The sequence below is a fragment of the Dreissena polymorpha genome, chromosome 1 (genome assembly GCF_020536995.1).
Source record: "Dreissena polymorpha isolate Duluth1 chromosome 1, UMN_Dpol_1.0, whole genome shotgun sequence".
NCBI classification, from domain to species: Eukaryota; Metazoa; Mollusca; class Bivalvia; order Myida; family Dreissenidae; genus Dreissena; species Dreissena polymorpha.
In genome coordinates this window covers 144262412-144286792 of record NC_068355.1, presented here as the reverse complement: position 1 = coordinate 144286792, position 24381 = coordinate 144262412, and the positions used below count along the sequence as shown (strand labels likewise).

The 24381-nt window shown below is 35.2% G+C and overlaps 3 protein-coding genes across 4 annotated transcripts in view; 1 reads left to right on the top strand and 2 right to left on the bottom strand.

Annotated features, from left to right (window-relative positions):
* Positions 1–5019, top strand: part of LOC127853763 (condensin-2 complex subunit H2-like) — a 29619-nt gene extending 24600 nt beyond the window's left edge. Inside the window, exons 17-18 of the mRNA XM_052388535.1 lie at positions 1446–1694; positions 1965–5019. Of these exons, the coding sequence (XP_052244495.1) occupies positions 1446–1694; positions 1965–2108 (393 nt within the window). The 3' untranslated portion in view covers positions 2109–5019. The remainder of the gene's footprint in view (positions 1–1445; positions 1695–1964) is intronic.
* Positions 5020–7499: 2480 nt separating this feature from the next.
* On the bottom strand, positions 7500–11345 carry LOC127853775 (uncharacterized). Its single transcript, XM_052388545.1, has 2 exons — positions 9241–11345; positions 7500–8900 (listed from the first exon to the last, which is right to left on the bottom strand). The coding sequence occupies exons 1-2, from the start codon at positions 10828–10830 to the stop codon at positions 8679–8681; spliced, it is 1812 nt and encodes a 603-aa protein (XP_052244505.1). The 5' UTR covers positions 10831–11345; the 3' UTR covers positions 7500–8678.
* Positions 11346–12608: 1263 nt separating this feature from the next.
* Positions 12609–22833, bottom strand: LOC127853801 (elastase-1-like). Of its 2 annotated transcripts, none has more exons than XM_052388582.1 (6): positions 22655–22833; positions 21940–22468; positions 20366–20456; positions 18753–18921; positions 18214–18356; positions 12609–13211 (listed from the first exon to the last, which is right to left on the bottom strand). In XM_052388582.1, exons 1-6 carry the CDS (start codon positions 22713–22715, stop codon positions 13047–13049), a joined length of 1158 nt encoding a protein of 385 aa, XP_052244542.1. In that variant the 5' UTR covers positions 22716–22833; the 3' UTR covers positions 12609–13046. The 2 variants fall into 2 exon arrangements, with proteins under 2 accessions (XP_052244542.1, XP_052244532.1); XM_052388572.1 differs by having other exon boundaries at positions 21940–22477; positions 22655–22832.
* Between the last annotated feature and the right edge of the window lie 1548 nt (positions 22834–24381).

Sequence of the window (24381 nt, the reverse complement as noted above, 5' to 3'; positions counted from 1 at the left end):
ATGAATCGTTTGTAAGAAATGTTGTATTGTTAGGTAACTTAAAGGTCTTAGTCATACTTTATTTTATCCAATCTGTTTTATTTGACTATAAAAATAACTCGGCATGTTCTTGTATATACAATGTATATCTATATGGGATGGTGTGTTATGCACAAATACAGATTGGCTATCTTCAAGGTGGAGAGCATACTTTGAGGTAAATTCTCTAAATTAAGTTCTTTCTTGTTCAATTATGGCTTATTCTTTATATGCAAGTCATAATTATTTTTTTTTAAATGAAGCGGCACTTTCTGTATTAAGGAGTCACAAGTGTTAAAATCAATGCCAAAGCGATACATGGGAGGTAAATCTTTACCTTAAGTTACAGATTCTGTTGTTTATGCCCCCTGCCATGATGCTTGCAGAAGGGCATATAGATTATAGTGTAACCCCTGTTTATGTGTGTGTTTGTGTGTCTGCGTTCTTGTTTGCTTGTTAGGGACATTTTGTGTCTGTACTTTTTGTACATAAAGGGATTTAAAAATAAATGAGCACAAAGGAGCATTATTTGAAGACCATGTACAATGTATATAGTACAACAATTATTTATGTGTAATTATGTTACACATGTGATATAGGCTTTATCTTTAGCAGCAATTCAAGTGAAATATTTTGGGCATCTGTGTCCTTTGGACTTTTATCTAGTTTTTCATATACACTGTAGTAAGACTAAGAGGCAATTAAAAGGTTTCATCCTTTCAGAAAATTCTGTAACACCATGAAGTTCTCTCCTACAACTGATGTGATACAATGTACCAGGATTTGTGATTCCCTTGCTATAATTTTAACAAAAAAATGAATGTATTAAATTATGACCACACCCCATCTTTCCTTCTTTGCGAGTAAGTCAGAGGTTTTCTAACAAAAAGAGGTGAAAGGTCCTTGGCTGTTTTATGTACTGTTTGCAAAAGCCTAACAAAAAAATCTTAAGTTTTGCTTATGGGGAAGTAATCTGAAATTTTGTACATTAAACTCTATATTTCCGCCTTAAAGTCCACTTACAGAATTAAGCAATATTAACCATTTTTGCAACTTGTACATGCTTATGCGATTTTGATTTAAAATGACCTCAACATGAAATAGCCAAAGAAAAATGTAATATTTTAGAGGAATTGCCTGAAAATTTACCAAAGAAGCTCTATGAACACAGGGCCTGGTGTTCACATAACATGATCAATAACCCTTTCAGTGCGGGAACAGAATTTTGAAGGCCTTTGCAAACAGTTTGGATCCAGATGAGACGCCACAGAACGTGGCGTCTCATCAGGATTCAAACTGTTTGCTATTCTGATAGTATTCTTTGAAAAAAGCGAAGAAAATGCTAATTTTAAAAATTCAGCAGACGACATTTTAGCAGAAGACAAATTTCCCAGCATGCAAAGGGATAATATTGTCTGCTTACACAGGAGGAGTACATGAGCAGTGCCCAGAAGTATGCCCAGATCACAGAGCTGTCCCGACGTGTATCCGAGTGGGAGGACAAGGTGTTGCCAAGGCTCGAAGAAGAGGAGCGGCGCGGCTCCTTTGACATTAACACGTACGGCTCTGCAGTCCTTGACAGATTAGACAAAGGCGCCACCGTGAAGTTTCGGGATGTTGTTAGAGGGAAACCCATCCATGAGACCTGTCGCACGTTCCTGGCATCACTGATGTTGGTGGGTTTAAATATTAGTGTGTGGGTTGTAGTGCTATGGTGTTGTGACTAAATAATGCACCTATGTACAGTAATGGTATGTGTTGTTGTATATGAAATGCACCTAGATTCACAGTTGCAATTTCAAACACTTTTCATGGTAAGAAATAAATGTAATTAGTTTAGAATAAAGAAATCATCAGATCAATATAATTTTGATAGGCTAATTGCAAAGAATTCCCATTAGTTAAACATGAACTACTCTGTTATGTTGATATTCATATTGTTTTAGGCAAACACCAACAATGTGAAAATAAATGAGAAGGGTGCTCTGAGTGAAGGTATGGACAAGTTTGAACTGACATTGCTGACAAGGAGACGTCATTTTGAGCTGCTACAAGATTATCATGCCCCGTCACTGTCCGAAGAACACTGAGAAGAGTGTAATGGTAGATCAGATGACTGTTCAAAGATGTACCATTGGGTGTGCATAAGTCTAACCTGCTACATGCTAAGTTTTTATTGACAAAGATATTACTACCCTTGTTACAACTTATATAAATAACAAGGCAAACAAGTACACCTGATTCTGACATTGATCACATTTTATTTATGGGATGTCATCATAAAGAATGGAAATCCATGAATGCCGTCAGCACAATGCAGTTCTTTTTACAAATGAAAAAAAAGAAATTAATGATATATATTTGGAATCAAAAAAGTAATTGTTAATCAACTTATAATAAAACATCTGGGCCATTCTCTGGGAGCACTGGGCATATTACTGCATGTGCTTAACCCTTTCAGTGCTGGAACCGAATTTTGAAGGCCTTTCATCTGGATCCAAACTGTTTGCTATTCTGATAGTATTCTTTGGAAAAAAAATGGAAGAAAATGCTAATTTTAGAAATTCAGCAGACGACATTTTAGCAGACAAGAAATTTCCCAGCATGCAAGGGTTAAAGCATGGCCCCTGATAAGCCTGTAGCATGCAATCAATACAGGCTTCTCAGGGAATGACAATTTCAGCATTTACGGATTTTTTGTTTTAAGAAAGTCTCCTCTAAAATGAAAATTAAGTTTGGGAAAAAAGTGTTGCCCTAATTAGCCTACTGTATTGGGCTAAGGTGGGACAATACCCGCATGCATCAAGCATATGTTTGTGTAAATACTTACCTGTTTGAGTCCGTGTTATGAATCATCATTCGAAAAATTAACTTACAATGCTTTTTTTGACAAAGAATTTCATAGCTCCAACCTTTTATTTAAGTAAATATCAATACCGGTCATTTATTGCCGTTGTATCTATTAAGGAACAAATTGATTACAAATGTTACCATGTATACTTGTTGTGAGCATAATTTACATGTGTCATAAGATCTTTGGTAAATCTGGGCCAAGGCGTTTAAAATTATGCTCATTATTACTCCAAATTGTTGTTTATTGGCTAATAAACACCAATATATAAACAACTATCTTGACTGGAAACTTCCTGTATTTTAAGATAAAACAGAAAGATCTTAATTGATGAGTAATTATCCCCCGCCGTAGGCGGAGGGATATTGTTTTGACGGTGTCCCTCCGTCTGTCCGGCACTTTTATGTCTTGAGCCATATCTTGGATGTGCTTTGGCGGATTTCATTGAAACTTGGTATGAGTATATATATGGATAAGAGGATGATGCTCGCCAAATGGCATTGTACACAATCGAATAATAACGGAGTTATGGCCCTTTGTATTTTGAAAAAATGCTTTTTTTGTGTGTCCGGAGCCATATTTTGTGTCCAGAAGTATAATGGCAGGGCATATCAATTCAACGAATTTGCCTGTTTTAATACAAGTCAGTTCTTTAGCTTGTATGATGCTCTGCTGAATGGGGGAGTATAATTATGGTCGCTGCTTTGTAGATGAAGCCGAATTTTTATGGCATTGAATTTATGTTGGTCTGAAACTAATTTCCTTGATAATTGTTTCAATCCTACCAGTTGTCTGGCAGGAATACTTTTCTTTTCATTATGAGAACTCAGACTACTGATTTTTCTTGTTTAACCCATTTATGCCTAGTAGACTCACCTATCCTTCTTAATTGGATCAATTGATTTCCAAAATTAGGGATGTCTAGTATATTTATTTCTATATTTTGAATATATCTTACAGAAATTCCTTAAAGCAAACAGCGCAGACCCTGATGAGAGGCCGCATAATGCGGCGTCTCATCTGGGTCTTCGCTGTTTGCCAAGGCCTTTTTTCTAGACGCTAGGCATAAATGGGTTAAGATAAAAGCAAATCATGGTGTGCTGATTCATATATGTGATTTCAAAACAGTTTAACTTCGCTCATTTAATAGATAAGGCTGTTTGATCCTTTCAATGGAGATTGAAGAAGATCGCTTTAAAATGATGGATTGTTAAGAATACTAAGAATATTGCTTACCATATGTCTATTTCAATGGGTAATTATGATAATTATGTATGTTAATGTTTATTATCATGATGCAATATAATTTTAACATATTATTTTAACTCATGTAACCAATAACAGACAATTTTGTAGCAGCTATATTTCATAAATATTTCATGCACATGGTTGAAAGTATTATATCAGCCGTTTTGGGAAAAACGGGCTTAATGCATGTGTGAAAAGTTTGGTCCCAGATATGCCTGTTCTGTCCACACTGAATCAGGCACAACTCTTTCAGCTTTTATGGGATATAGTTGTTTAAGGGAAGTCTCTTTAAAAGAAAATATATCAACTGCACAAGCTAATGTGGAACAATACTTTCACCCATGCATTCAGCCTGGTTTTCCCACTGACTCATATACAGTAATAAAAGGTTAAACTTTCTCCATGGATTTCTGTACTCATCAACCCCTACTTATAATGCAGCACTCTTTTTTAGTGGATTTGTATACCAGATTAGCTTTCGGTATGACCACAAAACTTTTCATCAACTTACTGGTACTGAAATGATAATGCTCATAAATTTAAAAAAAAAATGCTGTATTTCATTTATGAGTTCTATAATACTGGTCTTTTTACACTATGTCTAGACAAGCCCTCTAATGGATTCAGATAATATTGTTGTGTTTAATAAATTGCTTAGTCCATTCTTTCTCAAATATGGTGGATTATTGTACTGCAATATCAGGGCCCATATACACCAAATATTCTCAAGACTTAACAATAAAGACACGATTTTAAGTAATGTATAGACCCTTTAAGAAAATGATTTAGTGTTTCTGAATATATTTTGTGCCAATATTGTTAAAATATTTTAAAAGACAAAAAGAACAAAGTGATTGTGACTTCCTAGTTTAATTCAATATGTATTAAAGAATTTTTAGATTTGTGTGTGTCTTCATTACTGGTATCCCTGATTTTTAAGTAGGTCATGCAAACAAAGGACTAGAATTAACTTTAAATGCATTATTGTCTTATTGCCATTCCTTTTGACAACATAAAGAGTATGACAAGCATTCACTATTTCCATAGGTAAAACTTAAAAGAAGTCCATACACGCAAGTGTTCAAGTCTGTGACTTGATTGTGTTAAGTCTTTTTAGATCAAAATTATTTAAAATGTTAATAAACCCTTTCATGTTTTAAGATTTGTTTAACAAAGATTTAATTTATACTTTGATCAGAAATGTTCCTAAAAGTACATATGAAGTCAAGATTTTTATGCGATGCTTTGATACCTGTCCTAAAGTTGAACAAATAAATGTATTTTTAAATCTTGAATATTCAACTTGCTTTTCGACATGTACCACTAAATGGCCACCATTTAATTTTTATGCCCCCCTTGGAAGAAGAGGGGGTATATTGTTTTGCACATGTCGGTCGGTCAGTCCTTCCACCAGATGGTTTCCGGATGATAACTCAAGAATGCTTAGGCCTAGGATCATGAAACTTCATATGTACATTGATCATGACTGGCAGATGACCCCTATTGATTTTCAGGTCACTAGGTCAAAGTCACAGTGACTCAAAACAGTAAAATGGTTTCCGGATGATAACTCAAGAATGCTTACGCCTAGGATCATGAAACTTCATAGGAACATTGATCATGACTGGCAGATGACCTCTATTGATTTTCAGGTCACTAGGTCAAGGTCACAGTGACTACAAATAGTAAAATGGTTTCCGGATGATAACTCAAGAATGCTTACACCTAGGATCATGAAACTTCATAAGTACATTGATCATGACTGGCAGATGACCCCTATTGATTTTCAGGTCACTAGGTCAAGGTCACAGTGACTACAAATAGTAAAATGGTTTCCGGATGATAACTCAAGAATGCTTACGCCTAGGATCATGAAACTTCATAGGTACATTGATCATGACTGGCAGATGACCCCTATTGATTTTCAGGTCACTAGGTTAAATGTCCAGGTCACAGTGACTCCAGAAAGTAAAATGGTTTCCGGATGATAACTCAAGAATGCTTACGCCTAGGATCATGAAACTTCATAGGTATACATTGATCATGACTGGCAGATGACACCTATTAATTTTCAGGTCACTAGGTCAAAGGTCAAGGTCACAGTAACTCGAAATAGTAAAATGGTTTCCGGATGATAACTCAAGAATTATTAGGCCTAGGATCATGAAACTTCATAGGTACATTGATCATGACTGGCTGATTTTCAGGTCACTAGGTGGAAGGTCAAGGTCAGTGACAAAAAATCGTATTCACACAATGGCTGCGACGACAACTGACAGCCCATATGGGGGGCATGCATGTTTTACAAACAGCCCTTGTTGAAATCGGAAGTTGTTTACCATGAATAACAGGTTGCACTGGAAGTCATGCTTTAAGAAAAACTTTAAAATCTCGAACATTCAACTTGCTTTTCATGTACCAATTCAAAGCCGCATTTATTTTTTTCGAATAGGAAGTTATTTACCATTCAACTCAAGCTAACTACAGGTTGCACTGTCAGTCATGCTTGAAGAAAAACTTAAAAATTACTTCATGTATGCATTAGAATGTTGGGGTTTTGTACATTTTATTAGGTTTCAAATACCTTTTGTCTTCCCTCCTAATTATTTTGACATATAGTTTCTATTATTTCTTAGTTTAGATCTTTTTAACCATATTTATCATATGACAATAATGAACACATATGGCACACATAAATGAAGAAGCAAATGCCTGAAAACTGCCTTACTCCAAGACGTTTTAGTGGAAGTCTTGAAAAAATGGGCGAGCCCAGTTCCCACACCATTTATTTGGGGAAGTAAACTCGAAAAATGGAAAATGCAGTACACTACCAAGTTTGCCTGCCTGCATGTAATTACTGTATGTGTGTGTTGTTAACATTTTATTGGCAAATATTACAAAAGAAAATGTAAGTTTACCATCTCAGGTAATTGGTTGAAATGACACTGTGCAGTTTTAAACACTTAAAGCATGAATAATCATAAAATCTAAAGCATAAATAATCATACAATCTATATCTTAAACAAAATGTGTCCCAATATATAAAAACAGTACTGATTTGGTTTGATTCATAATGCAAAGGCAGTCAGGTGCGACAGTGGTTAAACTGAATCAATTTCAGAAAATATAATGTAAATAACATCCTGTTACAAAAAATGTTTACCAGTAGAATTCATAACTGCGCAAAATCAATGGCTTTACCTCTTCACTTTAAGTTATACAAGCTTGTACATATCCATTAAATTAACAATCATTCCACAGACATTCATTCAGTCTTTTCTTATTATTGTATTTGTTTGTTTGACTGCTTATTAATGTCATTATGTATGTAATTTGTTGTGTATTCTGTTTATGTTATGGCTAAACATTTTAACAATTTGCACAAGTTTTCATATTTATTACATGTATAATAAATAACACAAACAGAGATGCTGCAATTTGAATTTCCTTAAACATGTCAAACAGAATGTCCACCCTACCTTCAGAGGTTATTTCTATTTATGGACTTTAGTGAGATCTATACATTCAGTGTGTTCTATTTATGGCCTTTAGTGAGATCTATAAATTCAGTGTGTTAAACATTTCCTTAGTTACATGTTTATTTCATCATCCATGACAGTTATGTAAACACAGACTAAACAAAAAATCACTTCTTACGAAATACATTTTGAAGTACACATGTAAACATGAAAGCATTAATTTAACTCATAAAACAGAATAAATTTATCATGCATTGATATTTAATGTACCCGAATAATTTCCATGCCGGCAAATTGTATTGTCCTCAATTTTGACTTTAGCTAACCATCCACCTTATCTTAAGGTCACTAGTACTACAATCATTTTATACAACTTATAACAAGCAATCTTCAAAGGAACATTTGTTAAAGACTTCAATGTCATTTTACAGTTAAAACAACCATTAAATATGAATTCGGAAACAACAGGGACAAAGAAAACTGTGATTAATATTAATAAAAATTATACAATTATAACTTGCATACCTGTAGAATAGTTTAATCTTCATGTCAATTAAACCTTAACTTAAAGATATTAAAAATTAACTACTTCAGATAATAATTTCTAAAGAGAAAAAATACTGCCAAAATATTACCTTGTAAATGCACTAAAAATAATGCACTTAAAATTATATGCGTCTGTAAATTAACAGTGTAAATAAACAATTTGATTACTATTATTTAAAACCATAAGCGAATGAATTAAAATTATAAGATATAAATGACCTTTAGAAAATCAAGAAAAAAATTATCTTAGTCAAAAGGGACCCATCTTATTTTGGAGGAGGCCCATATAATGAAATGTTAAATAAACAAATACATATGTAACATGTATTTACTGTTTTATTAATATAAAAATGTCACTCTGCCAATTTCTAAATTGGAATTAAACAAATAAAATAAAAGCCTCTTCTGATAAGATAATGAACATTCAAACACTTCCAAAACATAATCAGGTACTTCAATGACCCACACCTGCGTACAAATATGAAAATGATAAAACATTAAAAAGGCACTTGGCATGAAACAGTGAAAGTAAATGCTTAATTATCATTAGCCATTAACCGCTGAGTGAACACATTGGATCTGTGAATTGGTGAGAGAATTGGATTCAGAACAGCACCACATTCCTCAATCCTCCGAGCAAACCGAGCCCGATCTCTGGCATATTCCTCCCAAGGACCTTTCCTGGCTGCTGCGTAAGCGTGTCCCCAAGCTATGATAGTGTGGACTGAAGTCAAATCATGGTCTGCTGCAAACCGAACCTGAAATTCAACCAAATAAACATGGAATACTTTTATTGAGAATGTCAATTGTTCTAAAAGTATGTGTCACATCGAATGACAGGAGTTCATATAATGATAAAAAACACAAAACGCTGAAGTCATACTTAAGTGTTCAAGTAAACGTTATATCCGCACCATAGAATGCTTTAGTGTCATTATGCATTTATCTCATTGTATGTGATCAGTTTAAATCAGAGGCTTTAGTTCCTTATGGGCATATTTCAGTCAATTTTGAAAATTACAGTTAAAGATAACTTATTATTATTATTACAGTTTGATTATTATTCAGTTCTTGACCATGCTTATTGTTTTGGCATACCTGTTTCTTTGACTGCCTCTGTTGTGTTGGTTGAGACTCATTTTGTGCCTGCCAGGAGTTATTTATGGCCTGCAACCTTGAAGACACAGCAGAGTTTTCGTTATCACATGCATTTGAAATGGCGCAGGGACCACTTAAAATGCTCAATGAGGTAAATAGATTATTGCAGCGAAGACCAAGATCTCTGTCCTCTTCAAGAGACGAGAAATCTTCATCAAATTCACCTTCATCATCACTCCAATCTGAACTACATGTATCGCTATCACAGGTAAACTGGAATGAATGAATGTTGATGCACACAGTATTATCAAGTTTCATAGAAGCTTCACTGTTTTTTTCATTACCTCTATGTGAATCCAGAACTAGAGGAGCTTTCTGTCGAGACTGTTGTTGACGTCTTTTCTTTTTTGAGGGCCGAGCTTTTTTGCCGACGGCTCTGCAAAACAACACAGCTGGTTGAAGTTCTGTGATGCATTCCTGTTCTCTTATTGTTGAACTGTTTGATTTGATAGGCAACACATTTTGTGAAACAAAGCATTTCTCATCAACATTATCACAGTCATGACTAGATGAATGCAAGTTCACAGTTTTCTGTACGTTCTCGTCAAATTCATTACTGAACCAACTGTGAATGCCACTTTGTTTTTCTGCATGTTGCGAAATAATATTTTTAGACTCTTCTGCTTTTGACAAGTTTTCACTCTTCAGTTTGTCTTTACTTATTACAATTGGGACATATTTACTCTGACAATTATATTCGAACCAGTCAGTGCTTGATGTAGAAGATTCTTTATTAACACTGTCAATGTTATTTATTGGACCACAACCTTGTTGTCTTTTCCCAACAGCCTCATCCGGTACCTTGTTTTCCTTCAATATGCATTTAACTAAATCAGCAGAAATTTGTATTTTTTTGCTGTCGTCTGAGCATTTTCTGTCAATACTTACACATACGTTGGACTGGGTATTCATGGAGTGTGCTAGAAGTTTGGGTTCCGACGAGTCAACTTTCCGACTATTAGCAAGCAACCTTGCATTATAAGGAGTAATACAAGGTTTATTATGATCATGCCCCACCCTCAAAGGAGGGGGAATGTACTTTTGACACTCTGGAATTACCATGGTTTGTTGAATATGATTGCTACACAAATTATCAATTGTTGATCTGGCCCGTTTGGAATTCACACTACCTGAGTTGTCCATTGAACAAAAGTCTGTATTTCTGTTGGTAATATCTGCACTGGTGTACTGAAACAATCGCCCTGGGTTGTTGTTGTTGCACAAAAACATGCTCTTAAAGAGTGTGAATGGTTTTGACTGGTGGGAACAAGTAAGGCTGTTTGAAGCTACACATCCCGAGTTCCAACTTTCAAATAATGTTGGTTGTAGAATTGCCATTGTGCTGTTAATATGATTTGATTTGTTATTCTGAGTACGTTCTATGGGTTGATTTAAGTTCATGGGCTTTCTTCCAGATGTTACTTCTCCAACACTATCTAACCGCAATAACTTGTGAAAGTTGCTATTGTTTGCACATCCACCTCCAAAACCGCGGCACTGGGCTTGACTTTGTCTAGAATTCCGATTCATCACAATAACAATCTCTTAACACCACATTTTGATAACTTACCGATCAAGGTATGGGTGATAAAAGTTTAACAAAAGTTCCACCACACCAATGGAAGTGTCCGACTTCTATTTTAAGCGGTCTTCGCCACTTTTCGCAACACCAAGCTAGGTCCGTGTCTACAAGTACAACAGCTTTTGTACCGGTTTCGTAACTTTCTCGCGAAGAATTCTCCTTTAGATGATTAAGACATACACAATTATGCTTAATTACTTGATTAGTCGACGCCATAATCACTGAGATATCACACTAAAGTTTCTGTATATCGTTTTCAGATGCGTTTTTGTTTGACATGTTGCTCGATGTTGTAGTCAGAATTAGACGGAAGTGACAATGAGCATTCCCAATCATTGCGCCGAAAAAAAGAGTTCCTTTTATTTTGTATTTCTTTAAACGAAATCGATATTTTATTTAATAACATTCACAGTGTTTTTTTCTTATTTATAACTTATGTTTGTTACACTTTTTTAGCTAAGGTATTGTACAGTTTGTAATATTGAGCATACAATTATATTTTTGAAAATCAACTGGCAAGGTCAAGACCAGATTTACATTGCATCAGACTTAAAGTAAACGCGCAAATTCACATGTAATTCGTAGCTATTATTTCATTTTCAAAACGTTCAAGTGTATCCAGTAATGTAAAAGTGTATTCGTTTTCTTTTGCTGTTGTTTTGTATTTTATGCCGTCAATGGTCAAGTATATATACATATACGAATATTGATGAAAATTATGGGATATCCTTTTCTATATTTAGTAACACATATGACGTGTATTTATCCAAAATAACACAGCTTGTAACCAATGGATGAGAATGAATCACGAATACCGCGTACTATTTTTTATGGGTTTACGGTATTAGCTGTTTGATTGGACGTCGGTATTTTCTGACATAACGGGATCCCCCAACAAACATTTTCCAGCGGTGCAGACTACCAATTTCATGATCACAAATTGATCCCCGGGGGATAACTTCAAAAATTTTAGTGTCCCACTGAGGCTCGATTGGTCATTGTCGGCTCGGGTACTACTTAAATGTACAACGGGTACTTATAAGTATACTTGAATGTACCCCGGGTACGGAAAATATACCTAAACGTACCCTGCTAATGTATACTGTACCCGAGCTCTATTCCCGCATAAAATCCGATGGCGTCAAATACGAAACGCGATTCTCTTTCAACAAGACCTGTCGCAAAATGCTTTTTAAGTATGAGATTCGATGATATAGATTCCATTATACAATATATTGGCATAAATATGAAACATTCATATTGTTTGAAAAAAGCCGACAAATTTAGCGTTAGAATTCCAGGGTACGTTTTAGTATATTATCCGTTTATATCTGGGGTTCATTTAAACATACTTCAGAGTACCCAGGGTACATTTAAGTAGTACGCGAGCCGACAATGACCAATCGAGCCGACAATGACCATTTTTATACCGGAACTCTGATAAAGTAGACCAATTTGGAAACAATTTAAAAAAAAAAGCATACGATACCATTGAGAAAGTGGACCCATTTCAATACAAGAATTTTGATAAACTGGACCCATTTCAATACTAGAATTTGATAAAGAGGACACCTTTCATACTAAAATTGTAATCTCTATCATATCAATACAGTATTATTGAATTTACTTTTATATGTTTATTTGTAAATGTCAAATTTATATGTATCATACAACTTTGCCATTTAAAAATATGTCTGTATATTGTAATAGTCATACAACACAATACTGATACTTTCAGATCTATATGCATTTACATATACAAGCAAATTTCTGATTTCAATAACATTGACAATTGTAAAACGCCGTTTCCTCTTCAACTAGAAGTTGAAAACAAATGGATTTTGCGCTGAACCCTAACTTCGTGGAAGTCTTTGAAAATAACGATTACTGAAAAGGACATGACTAGAAATATCTTGTTTTAATGTCGTGAATAATATTAACAAAGATAAAGATATGTTTTGACTTGTCTACAATAGTTATTAAAACATATGCAATATTGAAATAAAACATATTGTCTTCCTAGGGGTTCAAAGTCCGTAACCATCAGTGCAACCGAACGAGATTACTTGCAGATACAAAATTAAGGCACTCCATATAGCGCTATGGTGTCGTTGTGATAGTCACCGGAAACGCCGAAATACAACACCATGCGCATGCACGGGCTCTACTTAGAGTTGATGACAGTGTTCATCCAGTCTATGTAAAAAGACATGCGCGTGTACACGTTTGGATAGGAGGGCGCGCACGTGCTGCTAGCCACCCAGGACGCCACACCTGTCAGCCGCCATTCGCTCCCCACGGCGCACACAAGCGGACCGCCACTGTCACCCTATAAAACGACAAGAATACATGTTATTTTTAAAGCTGAGTTATTTTCAGTGTTTTAATCGTATTGACAGTATAGACCAAACGTTCAACCTTATCATAGTTCAAATATCGGGAATTGTAATTCTGTAATTAATGCTGCCGATGGAATAATTATGTACAATATAACACAGTACAGAGGAGGTAATTGTAAGTTAAAATGTCGGTGAATTTACACGAGTGCATGCCCTTGCAAAAGCGCTTCGTAAATGCCTGGGATGACATTTTCACCAACCAAAATAGGACGAAATCAGGATCTCAATTTTGCATGAGAATATTTTTCGGTATAATGTGTTATTATTGTAATTTACCATCATATCGATTGCCATTCACAACTGACCTATGTTGGCAAGTTACATGAAATGGACAACGTACAGCAATCAAAGCGCTGAAGGCACTGGATTTGTTCGCTGTTGTATAATCTTAGACGCAACTCAGTTTACAAAATTATGTTGTAGCTTTTTATATCGCAAGTTTGAAATGACCACAACCATTTCAAATTGATAAAGAGTGTGTCTTAAAACACAGGTCGAGATGTGTGTTTTTTTTCAAATCATTGATACAGCTAATCAGTGTGCACAGGCTAATCTTATTGACATGCATTAAGCCCCGTTTTCCCTGAAAGCAGCCAATATGTACAGATTTCAATGATAAACACTAGACTGGCCAACGTTGTCTTACAAGCTGTTAAATACACACTATGTACTGTTCCAGTGAGAACAGGCAGATGCGGTGGTTAAAGCAGACGCTTTTAGCATTCTGTCGTCTGCTAGATTTTACTGGAGTTATCCACACAGGCAGTCACGGGTTTCGGTTCATAGCGTAGCTAAGGCATACTGATTTGCAAAATTCGGTCTGCATTATTTGTGAGCTAACGCTCACAAATAAAAATGGCCACCCCAGATTCAGATGTATGCAATAAATAATGAACATGACAACAATATGTAACAAAATGATCTAGTATTGCAAATTCGACATTCTTGTTCTGTTTACCAAGTGAGACTCAAAAAGTTGCAATTGGCGCTTTAATAAATGGAACAAATAACTAAGGATTGTACGTAATATTTCTGTACGATGCCCGAGGCGATCGGTAATCTTACAAGCACCACACATAGCAACATCGAAGATGTGCCAACACGCCTTAAATACAATGACGCGTTTATCACGGTACAGCACAACGGTTTAACTATTGAGTGGTGCAACCCGTATAAACGCATCTATCACCACCTTGATACAGATGTATCACGTTCACAAATTAACAGACACATCTTAACGAGACTTACTTTGACAAGTATTTACCAACACAGAAAAACATTTGTTGACATAAATTTTCCAATAAAGTTCAACAGAGCGTTATGTGCTAACATGCCTAAATCTGGCATGAGGTAAATTTTGCCAATACAACGGCACACATCTTAACCAGCATGACTAGCTATGTAATACCCGAATATTGTATACAATAACAGACATCTTTACCACCACGACGCTGACGACGCAGTGACATCGATGCACCAACAAGTATACCGATGCAATGACACACATGCTACTCTACCAATGCAGTGATACTTATGCACCAGAAAATAAACTTCAACAGTGATATATTGATGTAAAAGGACGTCTAATAATGCAGTGACTTAACATACGAAGACATAAACCATATACTACCATTGTGACAGAAGCATACAAAGTCATCTTATAATGTGACGTCAATGCGAAACCTCAGATATACCAATCTTATGTCGCGAATGTGCAACAAACTATCTTAAAAGTGCGGTTTCGCAAAGAAACAACTAGTATACCACGGTAGTTGCGCAAATGTTAATGTTAATGTCAAATGTAGAACATGTTGAAACAATAGCAAATCCAAATACTTCACTTAGTTATTTACTAAATAAAATTAATGAAGCGCTAAACGTTCACGCACCATTAAAAACAAAAAGAATAAAATCTGATCGTCTACCCAGTTGGTTTACAGCGGAAATAAGACAAGATATCAAAATTCGCGATTGGTTAAAAAAGCATCATCAAATAGATGAATACAAGAAACAGCGAAATCGTGTAACATTCCTAATAAAAAAGTAAAAGGCAGTTTTATAACCAATCGGTGAAGGAAAATGCATCAGTTTAGCATCTATGGAATATTCTTAAAGCTTTAACAAAACCACAAACTTCACTTGCTCTTCCAACAAAAATAAGGATAAATAATAAAGATATTGAAAATGTTGAAGATATTTTAGAAGAGTTTAACAATCATTTCATCAACATTTCCCATATAGTTTCGAAAAGAAAATATGACCCAAACATTTATCAAAATTTCAAAACATTTTTAGACAAAAAAAAGGAATTCATGTATTTGACATTCCTCAGATTACGATATTTGAAGTTCGGAAAATAATAGACTCAAAATATCCAAAGCTGCCGGAATAGACAATATTCTAAAATTCTCAAATATTGTGGGGATACCATTGTAGGTCCGATTACTTCTATTATTAATAATTGTATAATTGCTGGAATTTTTCCTGACCGGCTTAAAGATGCATATGTTTTGCCAATACATAAAGGTGCAGATATAAGTGATCTTAGCAATTATAGACCAATTTCTATTCTCCCAACAATTTCGAAGATATTTGAGAGACACATGACAAATCAACTTAAATCATATCTTGAACGCATGAACTACTCCACAGTTACCAATCTGGTTTCCGCCAAAATCATTCCTGTCAAACATCATTGATTCGCCTTGTGGATTCTTGGTAACAGTATATTGATTCTGGTCGCATGGTTGGATCAATTTTCCTGGATCTCCGGAAAGCATTCGATTTAGTAGGTCATGGCATTTTACTTGAAAAACTCAGCATGTACCATTTTTCTGACAATGCTCTTGCTTTGATGAAATCTTATCTTTCTAATAGAAGACAGTGTATTAAAATAGGTTCCAGAAAATTTATATCAAAGCCGGTGTACCACAAGGCTCTATACTTGGGCCAATTTTATTTCTTATTTACATTAGTGACATCCCATCCTTCGTTAAAAACTCAACAATTGATCTTTACGCAGACAATTCAACATTACACGTATCGGATTATAACATTCATAATTTACAATTACATTTGCAAAACGATTTGGACAGTATAGCAACATGGTGTTCCTTTAATAACATGTCAATTCATCCAAACAAAAGCTCGTAATTCTACTGACAATCTAAGACTTAATATAAATGGCATTATCCTTGAACAAACCAAAGAATTTAATTTACTAGGAGTTACGATTGATGAGCATCTTACATGGCAATCTCACATAAACAGTGTATGTCGTAAACTTAACGTTAAACTGGCCTTATTAAAACGAATAAACTATTTTATTAACTATGAAACGACTATGGATTATTGTTGCGCATTATGGTGTTAAAGGGATCTTTTCACGCTTTGGTAAATTGACAAAATTGAAAAAAGTTGTTTCAGATTCGCAAATTTTCGTTTTAGTTATGATATTTGTGAGGAAACAGTAATACTGAACATTTACCATGGTCTAATATAGCCATTATATGCATCTTTTGACGATTTTAAAACCTAAAAATTATAAAGCGTTGCAACGCGAAACGATTGAATAATTTGGAGAGTTCTGTTTTTGTCGTTAAATTTTGTGAAAATACGAAGATTGCTTATATAAGGTATAAAATACTTCAAGTGTATCTACTCGGCGGAATAGCTCAGTAGGCTAAAGCGTTTTTACTTCAGGACTCTGGCAGGACTCCAGCGGTCACTGGTTCGAAACCTGGTCCGGGCAATGTTCTTTTCCTTTTTTTAATTTTATTCTTGATTTTTTACTGGAGCTTTTACGATCCAATGTTTACATTTATCGATATAAAGCATTTAATGAATAAGTTAAAAAATGCCAAAATCTGTGAAAAGGCCCCTTTAAGCAACACAGTCACACTTACGTAAAATACATTCGATACAAAAACGAGCTGCTAAAATAATACTGAATAAACCATATTCAACTCCTTCAGCTCCCTTATTCAAAGAACTTGGTTGGTTGACATTCAATAACAGATGCACTTTTTATTGGATCTATTGTTCATAAGTTTGTTATAGACGCAATGCCCTTCTATTTCAATAATGTTATTCATATCTCAAATAACAATGTGTACGCTCTAAGATCCATCACACACACTGATATATCATCTATTCCGTTTAAAACAAACTAGGGAAAACGAGCGTTTTCGTTTCGGTCACGAACCAAATGGAATTCAATTCCAATAAGCATCCGACAAGTGTCTTCGAATACTACATTCAAAATATAATTTAAAGAATACCTACAAACAAATCATTGATATATATGTATGCTCATTTTTTAATTATTCTATGTAAATACTTTATTGTGATGTGTCTGATGAGATTTATTTTGAAAGATTAATTTTTGAAAAATTGATTTTTGTATCATATTTTGCATATTTTGTATTATCATAATCATCATCGTCATCATTATCATCGTCGTCGTCGTCTTCGTCGTCGTCGTCGGAATTGATAAGGAAGTTATTATAATATTTAACTGTATAGTTCATTTTCTTTTTTCCCTTGTATGTTCGTATGCATGTTTTAATATGTATACTTGTGTTTTGTTACTGAAGACCACATTGTAAAAAAGAAATTATGTCTTTATGTGAATTCTTCATGAAATAAAGTTATTATTATTATTATTAAATGTTGTTACCCATTGTACCAATTGCCGTTGATAATATAAATAGCAAATACTTAAGATGACGTCTACAAATAAAAGCTGCTGCTTATACAATCAGAACAATAACGAATACAAGTCATGAAGTCTACAAATGCTGTAAGTGCTGATGCAGACACACCCGTAATAAATACGTGTTTTTTATGACTACCAATGCAGCTAGTACTGGTGCATTGAAACAAGCACAAAATACATCATGACGTCATCTTATGCTGCATGTGTAACACTACCGTGCAGGCTGACGCGACGTGGCTGAACACGCACAGCTGGGAGTTCGATAGATCGTAGTTATGGACGCTGCACTCGCTGTGGAGCAGTACTTTCATGGGGCTCTGCAGCAGGATATCTGACAGGAACACGTCGGTCGTGGAGCCTACATACGGTTATCAGGGGTCAGTTACACGTGAGATGGTGGAAGTCATTTCGATATATTTAATAGAAAATACGTACACATTATTCGAATTATAAGTAGTTTTACTGATAATTTGGTTGAGTTGTTTATGAAAATCGACCAGTATGTATGTTTTTTGTGTTTAGTTCAATAATACACATAACCGAACTAAAACGAAGATAAATGGGTGTAATAAAACTCGTGAAAAGCAATCCGACATGTCATAATCTAAAACAATTATTACTCAGAATTACATTACATAGCCGAAAATAGTTTGATGCAATAAACTATGATATATTACAAGTATTTTTTTGTAACTTATAACTATGATATATTGCAAGTATTTTTTGTAACTTATATTAGTGTTTAGTCAGTAACCTATGACGTTTCCCCAGCCAGAGATGTGGCAGTTGGCGTGGTTGTTCTCCGTGTCCTGTCTCGGGCTTATGGCTTGGATTGTCTGCACGTTCCACGTCATGGAGACGTTGTGTGTCAGCTTTACCATGGCAATGTCATACAGGTGCGTTCTTGCATCGAAGTACCCGTGCTGACAAAGATATAACACTAGTATCGATCGTTATCATTAGAGTCGCGTTTTGAGAAAACTGGACGTAAAGTGTCGTCCCAGATTAGTCCGCACAGGCTTATAAGGGACGACACTTTACGCCTAAATTGGATTTGTGCTAAGAAGAGACTTCATTTAAACGACAAATGTCATAACAGCGGAAAGTGTCGTCCCTGATTAGCCTGTGCGGACTGCACAGGCTTATCTGGGACGACACTTTACGCACATGCATTATGCCTAGTTTTCTCAGAGCACGACACATTATGTTGGTTTACATATGGAATTGGTATGTTTATGATTTCAGTATGAAGGGGGTCATGCAATACTAAATTTTAATTGTTAAAATTATTGCGCTCACACAATGTGAGTACATAACACATGAATGCTGTGTTTATATAAAATTAAACATTTGTGTGTAACATAATGGCACAATATTATACATAAACATACGTTGTTATATACGTTGTTATATACGTTGTTATATACGTTGTTATATACGTTGTTATATACGTTGTTATATACGTTGTTATATACGTTGTTATATACGTTGTTATATACGTTTTTATAAACGTGAAGTTCATTATAATGACAAGATGAATTTGCAATCAGTCTTACATTTCAGATATGAATGACAAAATCGTCGTCAAACCTTTTTATTCATTTATAAATTTTTTAGGTATTGAATATGATCGATATTTACTTGTAGAAAGACATTTTGACTTCAACCGAGACAGAAATTTAGTAAACAGTTATTAAGAGCTCGCGCAATACTATAAATGTGCCGTTATTTTCCTATTTATGACGTTGTAAATAAAAAAGTTTTAGCTACACAACTGTATGTACCCCTATTGCGTTTATGCGCAAGTTATTCGTAATGTGTACACACTTGGTATTTAAGCTATCTTAGCACATGGACTGGTACTAGGGAAAATCTGAAGGCCATCCAATATGCGATATATATTAATATATTGTGTTCAACCTAAAATCATTCGGACAAATCGGGAGCCGTTTATATTCATAAGTCATATAATTTTATCCCACGCAAACGATCACAAACAAAGTATCTTTATGCGCATAATGCAATAGATCTAAATGAGATTCATATTGCTCTCCCGCACAATAAAATGTATGATTACTACGATATCAACCCATTTATGCCTAGTGATCTCTCCCATCGTTCTAAATTGCATCAATTTATTTCCAAAATAAGGGATGTCTATATTATTTATTTCTATATTTAGAATATTTCTTACAGAAATTCCTTTAAGCAAACAGCACAGACCCAGATGAGACGCCGCATCATGCGGCGTCTCATCTGGGTCTACGCTTTTTCAAAGGCCTTTTTCTACACGCTAGGCATAAATGGGTTAATACGATATTTATCAATAAAGACCAACGTTACTGATTATTATAGATTTCACATTACCATATAAATTTTCTCCGGGTTGACAACCTGCTCATTGTGAGAATATACGCTCAGTCGATACTCGCCAACTACAACCCGGATGGTATGATCCCTACAAATGGCGATTCACATAGATCTATACATTTGAAGTTATTACGCCAAGTTAACAAGTTTACGTCGGGTAGTATTCTAAATCCATAAGATATTTTGATAAAAAAGGGAAACTTTAAAGATGGCAGAAATAAAATCCTAAAACAACAGAAATAAATCCATGATACAGATTTTTTACATAACAAATCTAGAATACATTGGCACTCATACATCAACAACAGATAACAGCAATACATGTGAATAAGCATGTACATGCAATTGTACTATGTACACCCACGTGAATGATAAAATTATATTGTCTTCTGAAAACTCTTTATATCACGACATTTTTAATAACAACAATATGACCATGGGTCCCGAGGCGCTCACCTGAGCCCAACATGATTAAAATAAAACTATTCCGAGCTGAGTGCGAGTTGATGCATGAAGATTGGACTACAAAATGACTTCTGAAGTAATACAATGTTTTATTTTTAACACCTAGTTTTTGAGCTCACATGATCAAGTTTCAATCTTACCGAGATTTTATTGGGTCAAATGTCAGACTTCGTTTCATAAAGATTGAACCCAAATTGTGCCTAATATAGCGTCATCAAGTTAACACAAAAGTAATAGATGTATACGGAAAACTGCCGCGCCCTCTCCGTGTCCATGTTTTTCAACGAGCTGGAAGTATTTTCGAACTCGACTGAGAAGTCATGAGAACAGATGTCCGAGATAAGTTTCATTTAGAATGCACTAAAATGTGACTTCTACAGTGTTAATAAGGTTTAAATAGCCATATATTGAAGAATGCTCCGCCCCCACCTGGCGGCCATTGACGAACCATTGTCAAAGTCGTAAAAGATACAAAATGTTTTGTCTAATTTTCATGAAGATTGGAAATAAATGTGACGTCTAGAGAGTTGAAAAGCATTTATTATAGCCACATAATGAAAATTTCCTCACCCCTGGCGGCAATATTTTAACCAACCGCAACCATTTTCGAACTCGACCAAGATATCAGTGAGACACATGTTCTGACCAAGTATCATGAAGATTGGACTAAAATGTGACTTCTAGAGTTTTAACAAGGTTTTACTCTAGCCATACAAGGAAACATTCTCTGCCCCGCCCCCCCCCCCCCCCTGGCGGTCATGTTTTTTCAACAGACCGGAACCATTTTTCCAACTAATCCAAGGTATTATTTCAACTTATGTTCTAGCTTCGTTTCATGACGATTGGGTAATAAATGTTTTTTCTTGAGTGTAAACAAGGTTTAACTGACACGCCCGCAGGCAGCCATATGTTTTCATCCAACCGGAACGATTTTCGAACTCGTCAAAGATATCATTGGGACACATGTTGTTACCAAGTTTATTTAACATTGGACATGAATGTGGCCTCTTGATTGATAACAAGATAAATGTTGACGACGGACTACGCACGACGGAGAAAAGGCGAAGCTGAAAACGCATACAACGATGAAAACTGTACGAGCTTACTTGAGGAGTGCCACGCAATGGGCCGCAGTGACCAGCCAGCGTGGGGAGACCAAACTTCCGCTACAGAAGTGCCACCAGCGATGGTCGTCGCCTCTATACTGTATGGACGCCTGCCAGGGCCAGTCTCGGGGTTCAGTGTTAACACCGCCAACTATTTTTGTTTTTATTACTTCCGTTAAGATGCTTGTGGAATTCTGCTCTGTAGATTGTGCCGCCAACGTATTATCTAGGCTGATGTTTATCTGGGGAAGCGGTCCTTCGCTCGAAAAATTTTGTCCAGCTGTCTCATTTCGTATTGTGTTTGGTTCCGACGAAGGTAATTTTGGAAGTAAGTCAGTTATTTCCACTCTTTGTTTTGACTTTAAGGATTTGAAACCATTGCAACCAAACGGAGAGCTTCGATTTATCTTATTGCAAGCCGTTTGGTCAGAGGCAGCGTCTTTTTCTTGAACCACAGAGAATGAGATAGTCTTTAATAGAAGCTTGCTGGGTTGCCAATATCCACGTGCATCAACACCAACTAATCGTCCTGCAAATACTGGAATATAGTCATTTGTCGAAAAGTGTTTACGGTTTTATTTTATCATAATTAAAATACTAGTAAGAGGATTTCATTTGTCGTCATTAGATTGATCAAATAAGTAACAACTCATCATGATAAAAAACGAACTTATCTGCTCCATGCTCTTCAATGACAAATCATTTTAAAACATACCTGAGAAAAACAACAGCATGAATATTGTTATTCCACTAACTTCCATACTGGTAATCAACATAATAATGATTCAATATCAATCAACGTGGAACATTGTTTCACATATTGTCTAATGATAAGAAGTGAGAGATTGTCTCCATTATTTCCATAATAACGATTGATCTAACCCTCGCTTTTTTGATTAACAAACTTTACAACCGTTGTTTGTTGACTCAGACCTCCCGCAAATCACGAGTATATAGATTGTGTCAGATGATCACACGGGCGATTATGGACGTACTTGAAAATCTCCTCATTTGAACTCGAACAGAGGATAGTAGTACTTCAAAAGCAATACGAAACCTGTTCCGTATCATGAGTCGAATGTGTTCGCAATAAAACGTCTGATCCACTCTCCTGGGGGGCGGCCATGTACTAGCGGAGGACCTTCAGTAAACACAATACGGTATGTTGAGCGACATAAATCATAGGTGTTAAAAAGACATTGATTTATATCGACGGTCTAAAATTCGAATGTCTAAAGTTTGTGATAACTGCTTCTCGCAGCCGTCAAGGTTTTGTAAAGCGTGTATGATAACGTCAATGAGGACCATTAGAAAGCACATGTACGAACGTACATCCATGTTTCAAGTCACGCTTTGTTTCGAGTCACGCTTTGTTTCGAGTCACGCCTTATTTCGAGTCACGCCTTGTTTCGAGTCACGTTTTTTTCTCTCACAATATTAAACAAACGAAAAATGACAAATGTAAACCGATTTTAAAAGTCAATAATTTGTATCGATTAATAGATGAACATTCATTTTGTACTTATAATATTATATACGTATACATTTGAAGCCATTTGCCCTGCAAACATACATAAACCGCCGTGCAAAGGGGACGACCATGTGTCTACAGAAATATTATATGTATCACCCTATTGAAACAGAGCCAAAAAATCAATAAAACGCTACAGAAATGACACAATTTCGTTCGTATTCGACTTTTATCTGCACACAGTCAACGTGTTTTAATTAGTTATATGGCCACGCACGTGTCTATACCTTAGCGTTTTATTTATTCGGAATGCTTAAGTACTTTTAATTCAGATTTCGGGACAATTTGCAAAAGTATTTTTCGGTGTATGCAATAAAACATTTGTGCCTATATATGCAGCACACTCGTTCTACACAAACATTTATAATATGTTCCTTCAATATGGTGTTTCTAATATTGATCGACAGAAAATGAAAGAAATTGTAAAGATGAAAGCCCTATTACGCAAAACGATTAGCATAGCTCATATTGTATTATATTAGAAGTATGTCCAGTGCCAATCTACATTAAACGCGTGGTTTGTGGTTTCATAAACAAATTATTAATACAAAAAGAATCAATAAAATACTGTATAGGAAATGGTGAAATAAAAATGCAATTATTCAATACATGTATAATTTTTTGAGTACCACACGACCGTTGCTGTTCCGTGTCAAAATTTTATGTGAAAGTCAGCAGTAGTAGAAGCTGATTCAGCGATCAAATTAATTGTTATTTTTAAAACAAAACCACAAAGCTTTCTTCGCTATTTATTGAAAGTTTTACCATATTTTAAATATAAACTGTTTATTAAGTTGTTCTTTTGTTGTATTTAAAATTGTTAGACATTGTGAACTTCATAATAATAAAAATAAAATTTTAAATGATATTTTATATTGTTTGGTTTACGAAGAACAAGGTCCGGCAAAATC

Coding starts and splice junctions, on each gene's coding strand:
- LOC127853801 (XM_052388572.1), bottom strand. CDS start 22,715: ATGTTGATTACCAGTATGGAAGTTAGTGGAATAACAATATTCATGCTG. Junction 18,922..20,365: donor ACCCGGAGAAAATTTATATG/GTAATGTGAAAT, acceptor TATCTTTGTCAG/CACGGGTACTTCGATGCAAG. Junction 18,357..18,752: donor TGGCTGGGGAAACGTCATAG/GTTACTGACTAA, acceptor AACCGTATGTAG/GCTCCACGACCGACGTGTTC.
- LOC127853775 (XM_052388545.1), bottom strand. CDS start 10,830: ATGAATCGGAATTCTAGACAAAGTCAAGCCCAGTGCCGCGGTTTTGGA. Junction 8,901..9,240: donor AGAGGCAGTCAAAGAAACAG/GTATGCCAAAAC, acceptor GTTGAATTTCAG/GTTCGGTTTGCAGCAGACCA.